This window comes from Pygocentrus nattereri, chromosome 19, assembly GCF_015220715.1.
Source record: "Pygocentrus nattereri isolate fPygNat1 chromosome 19, fPygNat1.pri, whole genome shotgun sequence".
NCBI classification, from domain to species: domain Eukaryota; kingdom Metazoa; phylum Chordata; class Actinopteri; order Characiformes; family Serrasalmidae; genus Pygocentrus; species Pygocentrus nattereri.
In genome coordinates this window covers 6,598,941-6,615,600 of record NC_051229.1, presented here as the reverse complement: position 1 = coordinate 6,615,600, position 16,660 = coordinate 6,598,941, and the positions used below count along the sequence as shown (strand labels likewise).

The 16,660-nt window shown below is 40.4% G+C and overlaps 1 protein-coding gene across 17 annotated transcripts in view; it reads right to left on the bottom strand.

Annotated features, from left to right (window-relative positions):
* The window catches only part of dlg1l (discs, large (Drosophila) homolog 1, like), a 204,596-nt gene that overhangs the window by 162,719 nt on the left and 25,217 nt on the right, over window positions 1-16,660 (bottom strand). For 10 of the 17 annotated variants that reach the window (XM_037547728.1, XM_017720022.2, XM_017720024.2 and 7 more), the window contains exons 3-4: window positions 12,683-12,846; window positions 157-228 (exon numbers count right to left, since the gene is read on the bottom strand). In XM_037547728.1, coding sequence (XP_037403625.1) covers window positions 157-228; window positions 12,683-12,846 — 236 coding nt within the window. The remainder of the gene's footprint in view (window positions 1-156; window positions 229-12,682; window positions 12,847-16,660) is intronic. The other 7 variants (XM_017720029.2, XM_017720030.2, XM_017720041.2 and 4 more) reach the window with 1 other exon arrangement.

The following is a 16,660-nucleotide window of genomic DNA, read 5'->3' as shown; positions in this document are numbered from 1 at the left end:
CAGAGAAGGGGAGAGAGAGAGAGACAGAGAGGGGGAGAGGACAGAGAGACCACTGCCATGGAGTGGGAACAGAACAGGGGGGAGAAGATGAGTGGACCAGGCATGCAGCCATGGGGGATGCCCCAACCACTGGCCCCGCGCCGGCGTCATACTTACTTGGTCCAGCTCACTGGGGGAAGTTTTGGCTTTAGCGAGCACATGTAGGATTTCGTTTAGGAGGGGGGAGTCCTGAAATTGGCCATTTCGTAAGAGAGGCAAAAACAAGAAGGAGAAGAAAGAGGACATTTAAGCAGAAGGTAAAGGATTAGCCTTATTAGCCTCCACCAACTTCCTACCAGACACACTAAGAAAGCAAAAGACTTCTACATGAAAACCATCACAGTGACATGACGTGAGAATGTAGAGCTCTAATGAAGATCAACCTGCAATGTGATGTATGAGATGATCATCTACTGGATCACACTGATCAGAGGTCTGGTCGAGTGCCACGTTAACATGCACACAAATGATCAGATATTAGTCTAAATCTAGTCTAACTGTAAAATTTGGCCAGGATTAGTTTTCCAAAACTGGTCATAAACAGTTCAGACGGTCTTCCGGCTGCTCAAGTAGAAAATATCCAGATATCTAATATAATCGTGGTTTTGTTTAAACCTTAATAATTGACCAAGCTGCTCTTGGTGATTTCAGTGCATCACTAGCACAAAATTAACATAATCTGGGGTTATTTCTACAGTTAGTTTTATAGCATATAATGAATACAATCTGGGGTTATTCCTATGGCTCCTTTTATAAAATGGGATTAATATAACCTACGGTTTGTTTTGTACCATGTGATTAATTAATCTGGGGTTATTTCTAGAGTGTGCCTCACAGCACTGCATTAATATAACCTGGGGTTATAGCTATGGGTCTTTTTATAAGATGGGATTCATATAAACCAGGGTTTATTTCTACGGTTCATTTTATAGTACATGACTAATATAATCTGGAGTTTTCTCTACAGTTTATTTAATAGCACAAGATTAATATAACAAGGGATTACTTCTATGGTTTGTTTCATAGCACGTGATTAACATAATCTGGAGTCATTCAGACAATTTGTTTTATAGTGTGCTACTACTACAATCTTCGGTTACTGCTATGGCCCATTTTACAGAATGGGATTCAGATAATTTGGGGTTGTTTGAATATAATCTGGGGTTATTTCTACAGTTAGTTTTATAGCACACAATCAATATAATCTGGGGTTATTCCTGTGGCTCCCTCTATAGAATGGGATTAATATAACCTGGGATTGTTTCTATGGTTTATTTTCTAGCATGTGATCATTAATCTGGGTAATTCTGAGAGTTTGTTTTATATGATGGTATTAATATAATCTGGGGTTACTGCCACAGCGAGTTTATTAAATAGGATTAATATAATTTGGGATTGTTTCTATGGTTTGTTTTATAGCATGGTATTAATATAATCTGGGGTCATTTCTACAGTTTGATTCATAGTACGGTATTAACATAATCTGGGGTTACTTCTACAGTTAGTTTTTTTTACCACATAATCAATATAATCTGGGGTTATTCCTGTGGCTCCTTTTATAGAATGGGATTAATATAACCTGGGATTGTTTCTATGGTTTATTTTCTAGCATGTGATTAATTAATCTGGGTAATTCCAAGAGTTTGTTTTATACGATGGTATTAATATAATCTGGGGTTACTGCTATGGCTCTTTTTGTAGGACAGGATTAATATAACCAGGGGTTATTGCTATGGCTCATTTTATAGTACATGATTAAGATAATCTGGAGTTGCTTCGAGAGTTTGTTTTATAGCACATAACTAATCTAATCTGAGGTTATTCCTATAGCTCCTTTTATAGAATGGGATTAATATAACCTGGCATTGTTTCTACGGTTTATTTTCTAGCACTTGATTAATTAATCTGGGATTACTGCCACAGTGAGTTTATTAAATGGGATTAGTATAATTCGTTTCTATGGTTCGTTTTATAGTATGCTATTAATATAATCTGGGGTTACTGCTATGGCTCTTTTTGTAGGATGGGATTAATATAACCAGGGGTTATTCCTATGTTTAATTTTATAGTACATGATCAATATAATCTGGAGTTGTTTCGAGAGATCGCTTTATAGCACAATAACTAATGAAATTAGAGGTTAGTTCCACAGTTTGTTTTGTAACATGGTATTAATATGGCCTGGGGTAATCGGCACGGTTCATTTCATAGCACAAGATTAATATAACCAGGAGTCAATCCTACGGTTTATTTTATAGCACTTGATTAATATAATGTGGCATTATTTCTTTGGACATTACGCATGTAAACAAAAACATAAAATACGTCTTGGTTTGGTCCAGTTTTTAGACTAAAAACATCCCATTTATTATTATGACTTATCATTAGCTTGTGAACATAATAAACCAGACCATGACATTCGGCGGCTCAGAATTTCCTCCAAAATTGGTGTTAATTATAGGAAGGTTAGAACCCACATGGAGCATCATTTCTCTCTTTTTCCCACTGCTTTCAGATTCAGTAAAGCTCGGAATAATACGGAGCTGTTCTGGTGTCTGTTAGGCAGGTGGATTCATTACCGATTAACAAGGAATGTATTCCAGACGTGTATTGGCTTGTGATTGGAGCAGCACTTAAGCAAAGATGAAATAAATACTTTCAGTCTACGTGCAAGGACTTGTAAACTGGCAACTGTTTGTAAAACAGACCGTTTGTTCTTTAACAGGGGTCCGAGTTTGAAAAGTCTAAAAAATCTAATCTGTGCTTTTATGTTACTCAAATATGCAGGTGTCTGGACTTCACTGGGCATCACAAAGGGCTTAAATATTCTAAAATAGAAATGAACCCAGCTTTTCTCTGACAGCTGAGAGAGCATAGCTGAGCTGGGACTTCCAGCAGGATTTCTCAGTTAGCTGGACAACAAACCTGAAGGTGAGGACTGTCTAATATACACCAATCAGGCATAACATTAAGACCACCTCCTTGTTTCTGGGCTCATTGTCCATTTTATCAGCTCCACTTACTGTATAGCTGCACTTTGTAGTTCTACAGTTACAGACTGTAGTCCATCTGTTTCTCTGATACTCTGTTACCCTGTTCTTCAGTGATCAGGACCCCCATGGACCCTCACAGAGCAGGTTCTATTTGGGTGGTGGATCATTCTCAACACTGCAGTAACACTGACGTGGTGGTGGTGGTGGTGCGTGTTGTACTGGAGTTTCCAACATCCGTTAGAGAACCGAGGAGGTAAAACAGTCGTTTTATGCCTTTAACTTGGAGAATTATGCAACCACTGAGTTCTGCTAAAATTATGAAGCTTAAACCAGCGGCGATTTCATGTTGGTAGCAAAAGGCTGGAAAGCAAATCCAATCTTAGAACGTCTCTCAGCTGTGGACAGCAGGTTTAATCTCAGCTCAACAGCAGACTGAAGGGCAAAGTCCGAAAGTGTTTGTGTGGATGTGCTCGACAACCACAGTGGCGGCCTTACACTTCAATAAGGAAGCTCTTACAGTGAATCGTGTATGATTCTCTACAGGGACGTCCAACAAACTTTTTTACTGAATATCTACCGACACAGAGTCCAATCTGATATTCCACTTTTCCATGACAGTTAAAACTAATCTAATTTAAGGAAGGTGTGCTCGGCTCCCAGGTACTTAAATACGATACATGAAATCATGTTTTAAATGTACTTATTTCAAACCTAAACCCAGTTTAGTCATGTCTAATTCCAAACACTAGCCAGTTCTCCCCCCTCACCTGATGTAACCAAGGAGGAGAAGGAGGACCACCCTGCCAATCCAGAGAGAGAGAGGGCCGAGATGGCTGCGGTATCCCCAGGAATCAAATCATCATTTATCTGCAGCCAGTTTGCGCTTTTACAAACGTAGTAAATAGTATAATAATATAAATGACCACTGCTTTGTTTTCCACACTGTCGCTTTTTTAACTCCTGAAAGTGCACCTCACTGTTGGAGGTTATGGGTAATGCCCATTTATGGCACCTCTATAACACTGGCAATAGTGACATAGGGTAAAATACTCCCAAAGCATTGGAATTGGATGGGATATATAAAGCCGGACCCGACCGATATATATGTTGGTCAGCAATGCTGGCCGATATTAATAAACCGCATTTTTATTTGATATTAGTGATAACATGCTGATAATTAGCCACGTGATTCCAGCGTTTAAACGCAAGATCTCCTGTCGACAGAGCAAATCAGTGTCAGGGTGAATGGCAGAAAAAAAACGCATTGAATCTGTGATTCAATTCCGATTTGAGAAGCTTTCAAATGTGGTACTGAAATCTGCAGCAGTGCAACTCGGACTGAACAGCCAGATCGGAATTCATGTGACTTTTACGTCAGTCCAACTCTACATTAGACATAATTTCGTGCTGCTGAGACTCAAATATTTAGCTGATCTTTCTGTACAAAAAATTGGTAGAGACTCGTCGCAGCCGCTCCGTGTTTGAAGAGGTTTTGAACAAAACAGCCGAACACAGCCAGAGGAGCCCGAGACCCTGTAAAATTTTTCCTGGACACAAAATTGTCCATATCGGTCAGGTCCTAGTGCACAGCTGTTTTCGATTAAATGTGTTATTACTGAATCAAACACTATTTAAAAGATGCTCCAAAAGTTTGGCCACTAAACATTTCAGCAGAAAAAAAAAAAAATCTAAACTGGCACTTTCACAGAAGAGAGAAAAACCTGAAACAAAAAATTAAACAGAACTACAATTAATAAATCATCGGACTGATTCAAAACCTCCAAAAATAAAACAGTTCATGATTTTTTTTTACTGCCCCAAAGAACGAAGGACAGCAAAAGAACATTTCTGTGGCTTCAGGCCATCCAAGTGGCTTTTCCCCTGGTCTGTTGAAATATAGGAACCAGGTAAAACAGCTTTATCTGCCTTTCCCTAAAGTAATTATTATGTAAGGAATATAATCCAAATTTAAAGTGTCTAAAGACTGTGTTACTGCAATGATAATCAAATTATAGGGAACTGAATTGTAAAAATGATGCCTCTGGCCACTGGGTAGGGTCGTTTGTCCACTTCGATGAAGGCAGAAGACTGAAACAGAGACTAATCAACCCCGACTTCTTTCCGTTTTCTCTATATAACGCTGCCGATCGGCAAAGACTTAATTGTTCGTCTGACTGGCTGTAGGGTTCAGACTTCTAACAGCTGCATATCAGTAGGGTATTCTTATTTTATGCTATTAAATTGTCAAAGACCTTGTAATATGTATTTACAGCCAGTCAAATTAGAGAGGCTGATTTCACCAAAAAGGTAGGCGGGCATTACGCAAGGGCAAAGTACGCTGGATGCACTGCCCTCGCCTACGGTCAGCTCCGTTTTGTCCAACTGAAAGCAGATTTGATTAATAATAAAACCATATTTTCTCTGACCTTATTAAAATGAAATCTTGTTTTGTTTTTTGCCCAGGATTTCTCATTTCTGTACATCACTAGTCTCCACTCAGGTTCACAGGGAAAGCAAGACTCCTAAACTGCTCAGCATGCAGTGCTATACAGAGAGCAACTGCCCTTTTGCTGCTTGTAGCTGTCATCAGTATGGACAGCACAGCGGCACAGACTGACATGCTTCCTCGAGCTGAATCCAGGCGGATTGAGCGCCTTTTCACAACGAATCTTTGAAGAGAGAGACGCAAAGCTCATAACAAGACAATGTTTGAAGACTAAGTCTAAAAAAACCTAGTCAGAGGTCCTAAAGGGCCTTTAAATGAAACAGAATTAATGAGCATTCCTCTAGTCGCTGTTTCCATTTTAAATGCAGATGTGCTGCGATATGGACTGAAATTGGTTGGATAGTGTAGTGGTTAACACTTCTGCCTTCTACACTGTAGACTGGGGTTCAGTCCCCCACCTGGGCAAGCGCCCTACACTATATCAATAAGAGTCCTTGGGCAAGACTCCTAACACCACCTTGGCCTGCCTGTGTAAAATGATCAAGTTGCAAGTCGCTCTGGATAAGAGCGTCAGCCAAATGCTGTAAATGTAAATTCTCAAACACTTCAGCCTCAGCTGCAGTCATCACTGCCGATAAAAGCTGCTGCCATATATGATATGAATTAAAAATAAAAATAAAATCAAAAAAATTCTGTGTGCAGATTCTGAACTTTCATTCCATACGCGTGTCCATTTCTGTAAACGCTTTGCAAAAAATAAAATATTTTTTTTACATTTCTGACTTTTATCAGCGAGTGTGTTTACATGCACTTAACAATCCATTAACTGCAAAAAGATCAGATTTTCTAAGGAGTCCAATCAACGTGTTTGCACGCACTTGAATAATCAGATAATGGTCTACATGAGTCAGGCAATAATCGGATTTCTGCTTTGCAACCAGCCAAACTCACAGAAGACGTGACGTAAAATTCAAACTTCATGCCGCAGCTCGTTTTTAAACTTTACACAACTTCTCCTGAAAGTATGAACGAACATCATTCAGAAGATGAAGAAAATTTAAACCCTTTTCGTCAAGCATGTATTTGCTTTCACCGTCGCTCCAGAAGTGTTTTGCTGTCTGCTTGCTTATTTCCGGTACCACCATCTGTTTTCCACATACGCAGACTGAGAAATCCGAAAGAAATCAGAGTTAGACCCAATTCCCATTTCACCCCATGTTCCTAACACTTAGCCCCACCCCTCCATTTTTCGCGTTCACATCTAGGGGTAGGGTGACCTGATTGTTGTTGAGATGGAGGGGAAGGCTGAAGTGTTGGGGCTACATGGCCCTTCAAATGGAGATTTTTCAGAGGCACTACAAACAGTGTGTTACGAGAAAATCGTCAGCAAGATCAAAGAGACACAAATGTCAGTATTTCTCTGGTTAAAAGCCACTGTGTTTTAAGAACCACTGTAATAGCGTTTTATGGTACTTTCCTTCATAACACGCATAAAAATCGGCAGTAATATGCTGATGTCTCGGTCACTACCTGGCGAAATTTGCCGTTCCACCTTAAATGGTGCAGCAGGTACGTTCTGGTACCCGAGGTTGCTGCGCCGTTTAAGGTGCAACGGGAATTCGATCATGAAGCTGGTGATCAGAAAGTTCAGCTTCATATCACCAAAGAATTCTTGGTGGTGATTATAAATAACTGCCCCCCTCTTTGAAGGTAAATGATGCCCTAAATGTATTTAAGCAGTGAGGAGCTGAACTTCCCCCTCCTCTGCTGTCACTGCAGACCGGCAGGGGCGCCTACAGACCAGCGCTAGTAGCTGTTAATGAAGTGATGTAGTTTTTGTTTGTGCTCTTTTTTATTCTGTTTATTTTTTTTTTAAATTCATTTATTTATTCGTTTGATTGATTGATGCATAAAACTGAAGTTGAACGAATCGCGAGTGCCCGTGCTTTTCAGTCTCCGTCAGATAAACGGCAAATGTCAGTGCGATATACCGTTATTGCTCTAGTCTGGAGACACAGCAGGAAAACACGTCCTGATTATTTTTCCAGGCTATTTTAAATATGATTCACCTGTCCTGTCACGTGACACACAAGCGAGATCACCACAGCTGGAGGTGGCGTATTTGAAATGGCCGGAAAACCTCGTCTCTTTTACGTCTGTTTACGTAAAACTCGCTGACGATAACTGATGACTTATCCGGTTCTTGAAGGGTTGTCCCATTTCATAGTGGGAAGGTTTCAACCACTACCCCTTGTAATTCAGTTTCAAGGGGGAGGGTTACACTCAAAAACAAGGGGTAGGAGTAAAAATAAGAAATGGGATTGGACCTAAGAGTTCACATGCTCACATTTGCTGAGCTAAAATCCAGCCTGTTCATCAGATTTCTTAATCGGATTTCTAAACCTTACTCCGACCGGAGTATCTGGAATGTGCTGTTTACATAATCATTTGAATAATCAGATATCTGCAGAAATCAGATTATGATCGTAAACGCACTCGTTGTCTGACATTAAAAGGTCAGAAGTGCAGACTCAAAACTGTCAATAAGAGGGACAGATATACGTACAAGACCAGGCAGAGCACAAAATATGCACCCACAACATGCCTGAAATTGACTTACCAAGACTGCAGCTTATCATGCAAACCACGCCCCACCCACCAACCGCTCACTCAGAGGTGCAGAGTTTAAGAGGGGCAGGGAAATTAGGGAGCCGTCAAAGAACTCGAGACATAACAGAAACTGAAAGTGTAGCGATAAAGAGCTACAGCAGTAAGACAAATTACCTCGTTTTCTGCCTTAATTGGTCATAAAAATGTGATCTGTTCTTCATCCAAGTCACAAGTCTGGACAAACACAATGTGCTAAAGGCTAATAACACAAACAATTATAATCTTTCATGTTTTTATTGTGCACATCAATAAACATTCATACTGTCAGAGGAAAAGCGAACCCTTGGATTTATGAACTTGTCAAATCTCCTTTGACAGCTATCAACTTTAGCTGCGGATCAGACTTTGCACAATGTTTAAGGAATATTCTTCCTTATAGAACTGCTTCGGATCAGCCACATTGTTCATGAAGTCTGGTGTGAACAGCTCTCGAGGTCATTCCCAAGGCCTGGGTTCTGAGTGAGCCACTCCAAAGACTGGATTCTGTTTTTTATGAATCCATTATGTAGAATTATTTCAATGTTTTGGGTCACTCTCCTGCTACATCACTCAGCTTCTACTGAGCCTCAGCTGGCAGACAGACACTGTGACATGATCCTGTAGGATACCTTTATCAACCTGGAATTCACTTGTCTCTTGAAGACATCAGTCCAGGCCACAGAAACAACAAAGCAGCCCCAAATCATGATGCTCCCACCACCATACTTCACTGTTGATGCCAAACTTGATGCTGTGTTTCCTTCCTGAACAATTCCACCTTAGTTTCATCAGCTCACTAAAGATTTCTCCCAATAGCATTTTAGATTGTCAAAGCTGTCTTTTGCAAATTTCATGCATGCAGAAACGTGTTTTTGGAAAACAGCGGCTGGACACCACGCCTTTTCGATGCATTTCATTCGGTAGACTCATGAACAGGAAGTGTTAACCAGCTCAATGATTTCAAGCCTTTAGCCGATACTCCAAAACTCGTTTTTCACTTCATTGAGCTCTCTGCACTGTGCCTTTGGAGTAACCTTTTCTGGGCACCCTCCTTAGATCTTCAGTCTTGTAAACAGCAAACTCAAAATATTCTAGCCCACACCACCAATCTCATTTCAAGGACTGGACTCCACGTTTGCCAACTCCTGACCCCATTTAGCTTTCGTTGAACCTATGGGTGCACGTACTTCTCCAGCCTGCACTACGAATGTTTGAATGATGTATTTCGTGGGCGAGAACGACACATTACATTTTTGTGTTATAAGTTTAACAAATTCTCTTGGTTGTAAATTAGATGAAAACCAGACGATATATTAAGACATCTCTATACTTAAATTCAGGTCATTTCAAGGGGTTCACATAATTTTTCTAGCCATTGTAGATGTTCATTCCCACCAAAACATCCTACAGGGGTGAAATTTTACTAGTAAGAGTAAAAATATAATAAATAAAAAAATAACATTACTTCATTAACAGGTGACCTGCCAGTCTGCAGTGATCGCAGAGGAGGGTTGAATGAAAAACATGAATATCAATTCAAACAATGTTCAAATATTACTGGCTGAACATTTAGGTATTTGTCAGTTAATCATTCACATCCCTAAACTGCACTAACCTATAAAAGGTTAAGACAAAATATATCCTTTAAGATGAACTTCAAGCGACATGCCGGAGGAACCAATATATCGCCTACCAACAGACTGGCTCATGCTCTTCGTACAGAAAACGCAAGATCTACACAAAAGCTCAGTATATCAGGCCCAGAATATAAATCAAAGCCAATATAATTCAGAGCCTAACTAGCTACAGAATTATGTAAATACACATAGAAATGAAATGAATGTAAAAATAACAATGTAAACCTAACGTAGGGCAAAAGGACAATAATGACTCTACAGCTGCTCATCTGTAATTATGTTGTCAAAACACAGCATTACTCAGAGCGTGTGCAGAGAATGGAAGCAGGAAAGGATGAATCAGCTGAAGAAATGCAACTCCTGTAATTTTCCCCATCAAAGCCATTTTCAAACTGACCACAGCAAAACAGTTCCACTGAGTTGGTGGCATTACTCAGGGATTCCCCATTTCCTTTCACTTCAGCAGATTTCTACAGCACCTAAACGCCATTTACTCATTCAAACCCCAGAACACTGGGGCATCCTGGACTGCCTTGGAACTAATGTTAGTCGAGTGAGAATGGCAAAATACATTCTATGTCCAAAAGGTTGGAGACACACGTGTACTAAAAGTGTATTAAAAGGAAGTTTGGGGTCCAAAAGGTTGGAGACACCCATGCACTAAAAAAGTGTATTAAAAGGGAGTTTGGGGTCCAAAAGGTTGGAGACACCTGTGTACTAAAAGTGTATTAAAAGGAAGTTTGGGGTCCAAAGGGTTGGAGACACCCGTGTACTAAAAGTGTATTAAAAGGAAGTTTGGGGTCCAAAGGGTTGGAGACACCTATGTACTAAAAGTGTATTAAAAGGAAGTTTGGGATCCAAAAGGTTGGAGACACCCGTGTATTAAAAGTGCAATAAAAGGGAGTTTGGGGTCCAAAAGGTTGGAGACACCCGTGTATTAAAAGTGCAATAAAAGGGAGTTTGGGGTCCAAAAGGTAGGAGACACCTGTGTAATAAAAAGTGTTTTAAAAGGAAGTTTGGGGTCCAAAGGGTTGGAGACACCCGTGTACTAAAAGTGTATTAAAAGGAAGTTTGGGGTCCAAAGGGTTGGAGACACCCGTGTACTAAAAGTGTATTAAAAGGAAGTTTGGGATCCAAAAGGTTGGAGACACTCGTGTACTAAAAGGGAATTAAAAGGAAGTTTCGGGTCCAAAAGGTTGGAGACACCCGTGTATTAAAAGTGCAATAAAAGGGAGTTTGGGGTCCAAAAGGTTGGAGACACCCGTGTACTAAAAGTGTATTAAAAGGGAGTTTGGGGTCCAAAAGGTTGGAGACACCTGTGTACTAAAAGTGTATTAAAAGGAAGTTTGGGGTCCAAAGGGTTGGAGACACCCGTGTACTAAAAGTGTATTAAAAGGAAGTTTGGGGTCCAAAGGGTTGGAGACACCTATGTACTAAAAGTGTATTAAAAGGAAGTTTGGGATCCAAAAGGTTGGAGACACCCGTGTATTAAAAGTGCAATAAAAGGGAGTTTGGGGTCCAAAAGGTTGGAGACACCCGTGTATTAAAAGTGCAATAAAAGGGAGTTTGGGGTCCAAAAGGTAGGAGACACCTGTGTAATAAAAAGTGTTTTAAAAGGAAGTTTGGGGTCCAAAGGGTTGGAGACACCCGTGTACTAAAAGTGTATTAAAAGGAAGTTTGGGGTCCAAAGGGTTGGAGACACCCGTGTACTAAAAGTGTATTAAAAGGAAGTTTGGGGTCCAAAGGGTTGGAGACACCTATGTACTAAAAGTGTATTAAAAGGAAGTTTGGGGTCTAAAAGGTTGGAGACACCCGTGTACTAAAAGTGTATTAAAAGGAAGTTTGGGATCCAAAAGGTTGGAGACACCCGTGTATTAAAAGTGCAATAAAAGGGAGTTTGGGGTCCAAAAGGTAGGAGACACCCGTGTACTAAAAGTGTATTAAAAGGAAGTTTGGGGTCTAAAAGGTTGGAGACACCTATGTACTAAAAGTGTATTAAAAGGAAGTTTGGGATCCAAAAGGTTGGAGACACCCGTGTACTAAAAGGGAATTAAAAGGAAGTTTCGGGTCCAAAAGGTTGGAGACACCCGTGTATTAAAAGTGCAATAAAAGGGAGTTTGGGGTCCAAAAGGTTGGAGACACCCGTGTACTAAAAGTGTATTAAAAGGGAGTTTGGGGTCCAAAAGGTTGGAGACACCCGTGTACTAAAAGTGTATTAAAAGGAAGTTTGGGGTCCAAAAGGTTGGAGACACCCGTGTACTAAAAGTGTATTAAAAGGAGGTTTGGGGAGTTTGTCTCCATTTTGATGCAGTAAGAGCCTCTACTCTTCTGGGATGGCCTGGAACATTGCTGTGAGGATTTGACTGAGCATTAGTGAGGTCAGGTACAGATGGTTAGATGACCACTCCAACTCATCCCAAAGGCAGAGGACGGAGCTCCATCACTCCATCGCTCCATAGCCCCACAGCCCAACACTGGGGGCTTTAAAGCCCTCCAGCCAACACTTGGCATTGGGCATGGTGACCTTAGGCTCATGCGCGGCTGCTCCAGAGTGTCCCACTCCATTGGGCAAGGCTTTTCTTTGGAGATTATAGTAAGTTGAATGCGTGTAACTGAACACCTAGTATGTCAGGCATGGGTGCATCTCAAAAGTAGTTCATTGTGTCTGGACACTTCGGGACATAAAATGTAGGTAGATGAACATGAGTACAATATTTTCTGGACACCACCCTCCCCCTGTCCAGGTAGTAACATATTTATTAGAGATTACTAGAGCCCTTAAAATGTTTCCTAAAACTTCTTACTGCATGCAGTAACACAACAGTTTGTAGAATGGACACATAACAGTAATAGATTAGACAACTGATGGTGGTCACCAACATCTCACCCTCCAGCAATGAAAGGCTCAGCACTCTTACCTCTATGCTGGTGCTAAGGCTGGGCAGGGTGTCTGAAGTTACTGTTGTGCTTTGGATGCTGGAGAAATCCCACAGGTTCACCGGAGGCATCATATCGATCACTCTCACTGAATCCCCGCATTTCTGATCATCCAATAAGGTCACTTCGTAAAATTCCTGGATATCTGTGAGAAAATGCATTGTTTTTAGTGAGAATATAAATAAGACCTGCACAGTCACATATAACTGGTCATTTCTTAATGGGTAGTATGTAAAAGTCCAACATATTAATAACTTTCATGTAATAACTAACGTAGCTTTTTAAAAGCAAACTCTTAAGATGGCTTTTTCCCCATCAACACCACTGTGAACAATTCAGACTCAGAAAGTTTCACTAGAATTGCATCAAATCACTCTCAATGTCTTTGTTTACTCCAAGGGTTGGCAACCCAAATGTTTAGAAGAGCCATTTTGCCCTTTCAACAAAAATCAATCCACCTTGGGAGCCACAACATTTAATGTCCGTTTTACCATCTTGTCTATAAATATGTCTCAGTATGTGCTGATGTAAAAGTATAGGCTACAATAGAAACTACTTTGCTCTGCTTTAGGTTTTAGGTCCACTATAGCTGCGTTTCTCACATCTCCGGCAGGAAACTTTTCTGCAAAAGTAGAACAGTTTTATGTGAAATGTCTCTCAATGTTCAATTTTTATGAGGCTGAAGTCGCTTCTCATTCGGCACCTTCAATTTCCCGATCCACCTTAAATGGTGCCTGAGGCACCAGAATGTAACAGCTGCACCTTTTAAGGTGGAACGGAAACATTGAACAACAAGCTGGCAAATAAGAAGCTGACTTCAGCCTCAAGATCTTTTAGTGTTGAACAGTTTCTCCTTGCAGATTAAACACATCAGGAAACCAGCTGGAGGGATAATAAACGCAAAGTCAACTAATCTCCAAATTATTCATGGTCATCTCAAGACTTTCTCTTTGCCTTTTCGTTTGCTTCTAGCTAAACGAGACTGTTGTCTGTGTTGCTATGGTGACCAACACTCTGCACACCAACCTTCATGGTCACAGGACGATGAATTAGCAGTTATAGGCCACTTTACCTCCAGTGTTTAAGACTATTGATTGCTAAAACTGTGTTGAACAATCATCAGAGTTTTATTTTACTGCAAAGGGCGATTATTTTATCATAATTTCCGGAGCCGCATGTTGCCGACCCCTGTTTTACACCTTATCTGAATTAAACAGATGTTTTAAAAAATCGATACCATTTCTCTTTAAGATGTGAACTAAGAGGCATTAAAGCAAAAGTTATGAAATCAAATTTACACAATATTTTTAAATAACTGTACGTGATGACCCATGTTTTCTTCTTTTTTTTTTTATTTATTTTTACCCAATTTTCTCCCCAATTTAGTCGTCTCCGATTCCACCCCCTAGATAGGACTCCCCCAGTCACACAATACTATCAATGCTAGGAGGGCGACAGCTAACACAGGCTTCCTGCGAGACCCGTAAAGCCAGCCACCGCATGTTTTTGAACTGCTGCTCACGCAGTGTCACCGGATAGCCAAACGCGCTCGGAGAAAAGTGTGGTGGCTGTGAGGCTCCATTATCTGTTATCTACACAAAAAGCACAAAAACCAAAGAAGGAAACGTCAGACACCATGTCCGACTTCTGACTGCTGATCAATTATATGTGGGCTAAAGGAGAAAACTGAGCCAAGTACTAATTTTTGCTGAACAGTCACTTTAAATGCATATAAATACACCTCTTGGAAAGAACTAGAGTATAAAGATTAGTCAGGCACGAATATGGGCAGCAGCTGGAGGTCAAGCGTGGCTTTAAAGGTCGTTCACAGCTGCTACAACATTAATCTGGCTACAATCGTGCCTGAGGGTAAGTGACCGCTCCTGCCAGAAACAACACCTGGAGCAAATAAACCTCTATGACACTCCTGGCTCTATACGAGAGCTGTGAAAGGATTAACGCTGTGTCCTGTGTAGAAGTGATACAGACATCATTCTGTAGTGTTTTTAATGCGTTTTGGGAAACTCGGACTCCCATAAACGGAGGGGAAATGACCGTGCAAGTGTAAGTGCAGCGGTTAGCCATGGGGCAGAGAAAATAGCAGAGGGACATAGTTCTTCCATGCATGACAGGGGTTGGGTATCAGGGCTGAAAATACATGCTGGATCACATGAAGGTGCGGGGTAAGGAGAGTAAATATTTTTATAATGCACACTGGTGGGGGTGATTCCCTCAGCTCCGGTTTCTCACTGAAACACTCGGGCCGGTGATTTCACAGCCTCTAATAGCACCTAACTGAGCTTATTTTTGTCTCTTCTAAACTGAGCGTGAGTCAGAATGGTGTAAACCGCACCTTTACCGCTTTAAATTGTACCTTCAGTTCTTCAGATCCTGCATCCAAACTACTTTCATATCACTTATCAGCCAATATTCAGCGAAACATGACATAAATCAATTACTTATGTACTTATAGTACTGATCAAAAGACGAATTCTACTCAGCGTGAAAAAATGATGCATGATTCAATACAAATTTCAATAGAAGATCAGTCGTAGTATCTGCAAGATGATTGGCTGCTTAATTACATTCTATATAAATGTTATTAATGCCAGCGTTTGTGGATTAGTCTGGGTGAAATTTATGGAAAACTTAAAAAGTTCTCGCTACAGTGATATTATATCATGAAAGTAGGGCATTTGAGTAGAAGCATGCAATGGTGATTTCATCATCTCAGACAATGTAATGAAACACAAGCCAACAACAAGCCAACAACGACGACGTCTCATGCTGTTCACAAGTCGACTTATTGTCTGCTGAGGCATGGCGTCCCACTCTTCTTGAAGGGCGGCCCTCAAGTCATTGAGGTTTTCTATGGGATTCAGGTCTGGAGAAAGTGGAGGCCGCTCCATTTGAGGTACCTCAATCTCCAGCAGCCGTTCCCTAATGATGCGGCCTCGATGAGCTGGAGCATCATCGTCCATGAAGATGAAATGAGGCCTGTGTTGTTAATGCAGAGGCACAATGACTGGATTAATGATGTTATTCATTAGTTTGGGCCACTGGGTCACTGTACCACTCACAAAGTGCAGGGCAGTTCTGTATTGACTAGACACACCTGACCACACTGTAACACCAACACCACCACCACCACCTTGCCATTAAGGTCCTTGTTAGAGAACAACAAGTTGTGCAAAAAGTACTGAAACACTGAACAGCTGGACATTCAAAAGTTTAGAGAAGCTCACATAAGTTCACCTGTAAAGGTTAGAGAGCATTTTAGGTTCATCCTGAAATTTCACCCGAAAGCCAAATACCCCTAACTTTTTGTGAGTAGTGTATATTTCAACAAGTGGATTTTAAAACAGTATTTTTTTATTCAATTTTTTTAAAACCATTTTTTGTGATTCATTTTTAAAACAGCATTTTTTATTGTGACTTTAAAACAGCATTTTTTGGGATTTTTTTAAAACAGCATTTTTTGGGATTCATTTTTTAAGTCATTTTTGGGATTCATTTTTTTTTAAACAAGAACAGGAAACCACAGATTTAAGTTTGAGGAGGCTTTAAACAACAAAAAATATTAGTAACTAATATATGATCAACAACAAACTTGGACTGAAACATGGCCAAATAATAAAAACAAGTTTTATCACAGATTTACGTGAGCCAACTAATCAAATAGCAAAATACAAAATGAATCAGATGTAAAATGAAGCAAAATAAATCCCACAGCAATTACAGGGAGCTCAAATTAACAGGCAAAGCTGAACTGTATCTGAGTCCAACGTCAACAGCAGCAGATTAATCAGAAGAAAAAAAGAAAAAAGAAAACTTCAATACGCAAGCGCTGATAAGGAACTGGGCGCATATCTGAGTCGCACTGACAAAACTGAAAACTAATGAATGCACTTTCTTGCTGAGTCACTTTTCTGTAGTTACTTGCAAAGGAAGAAATGTGA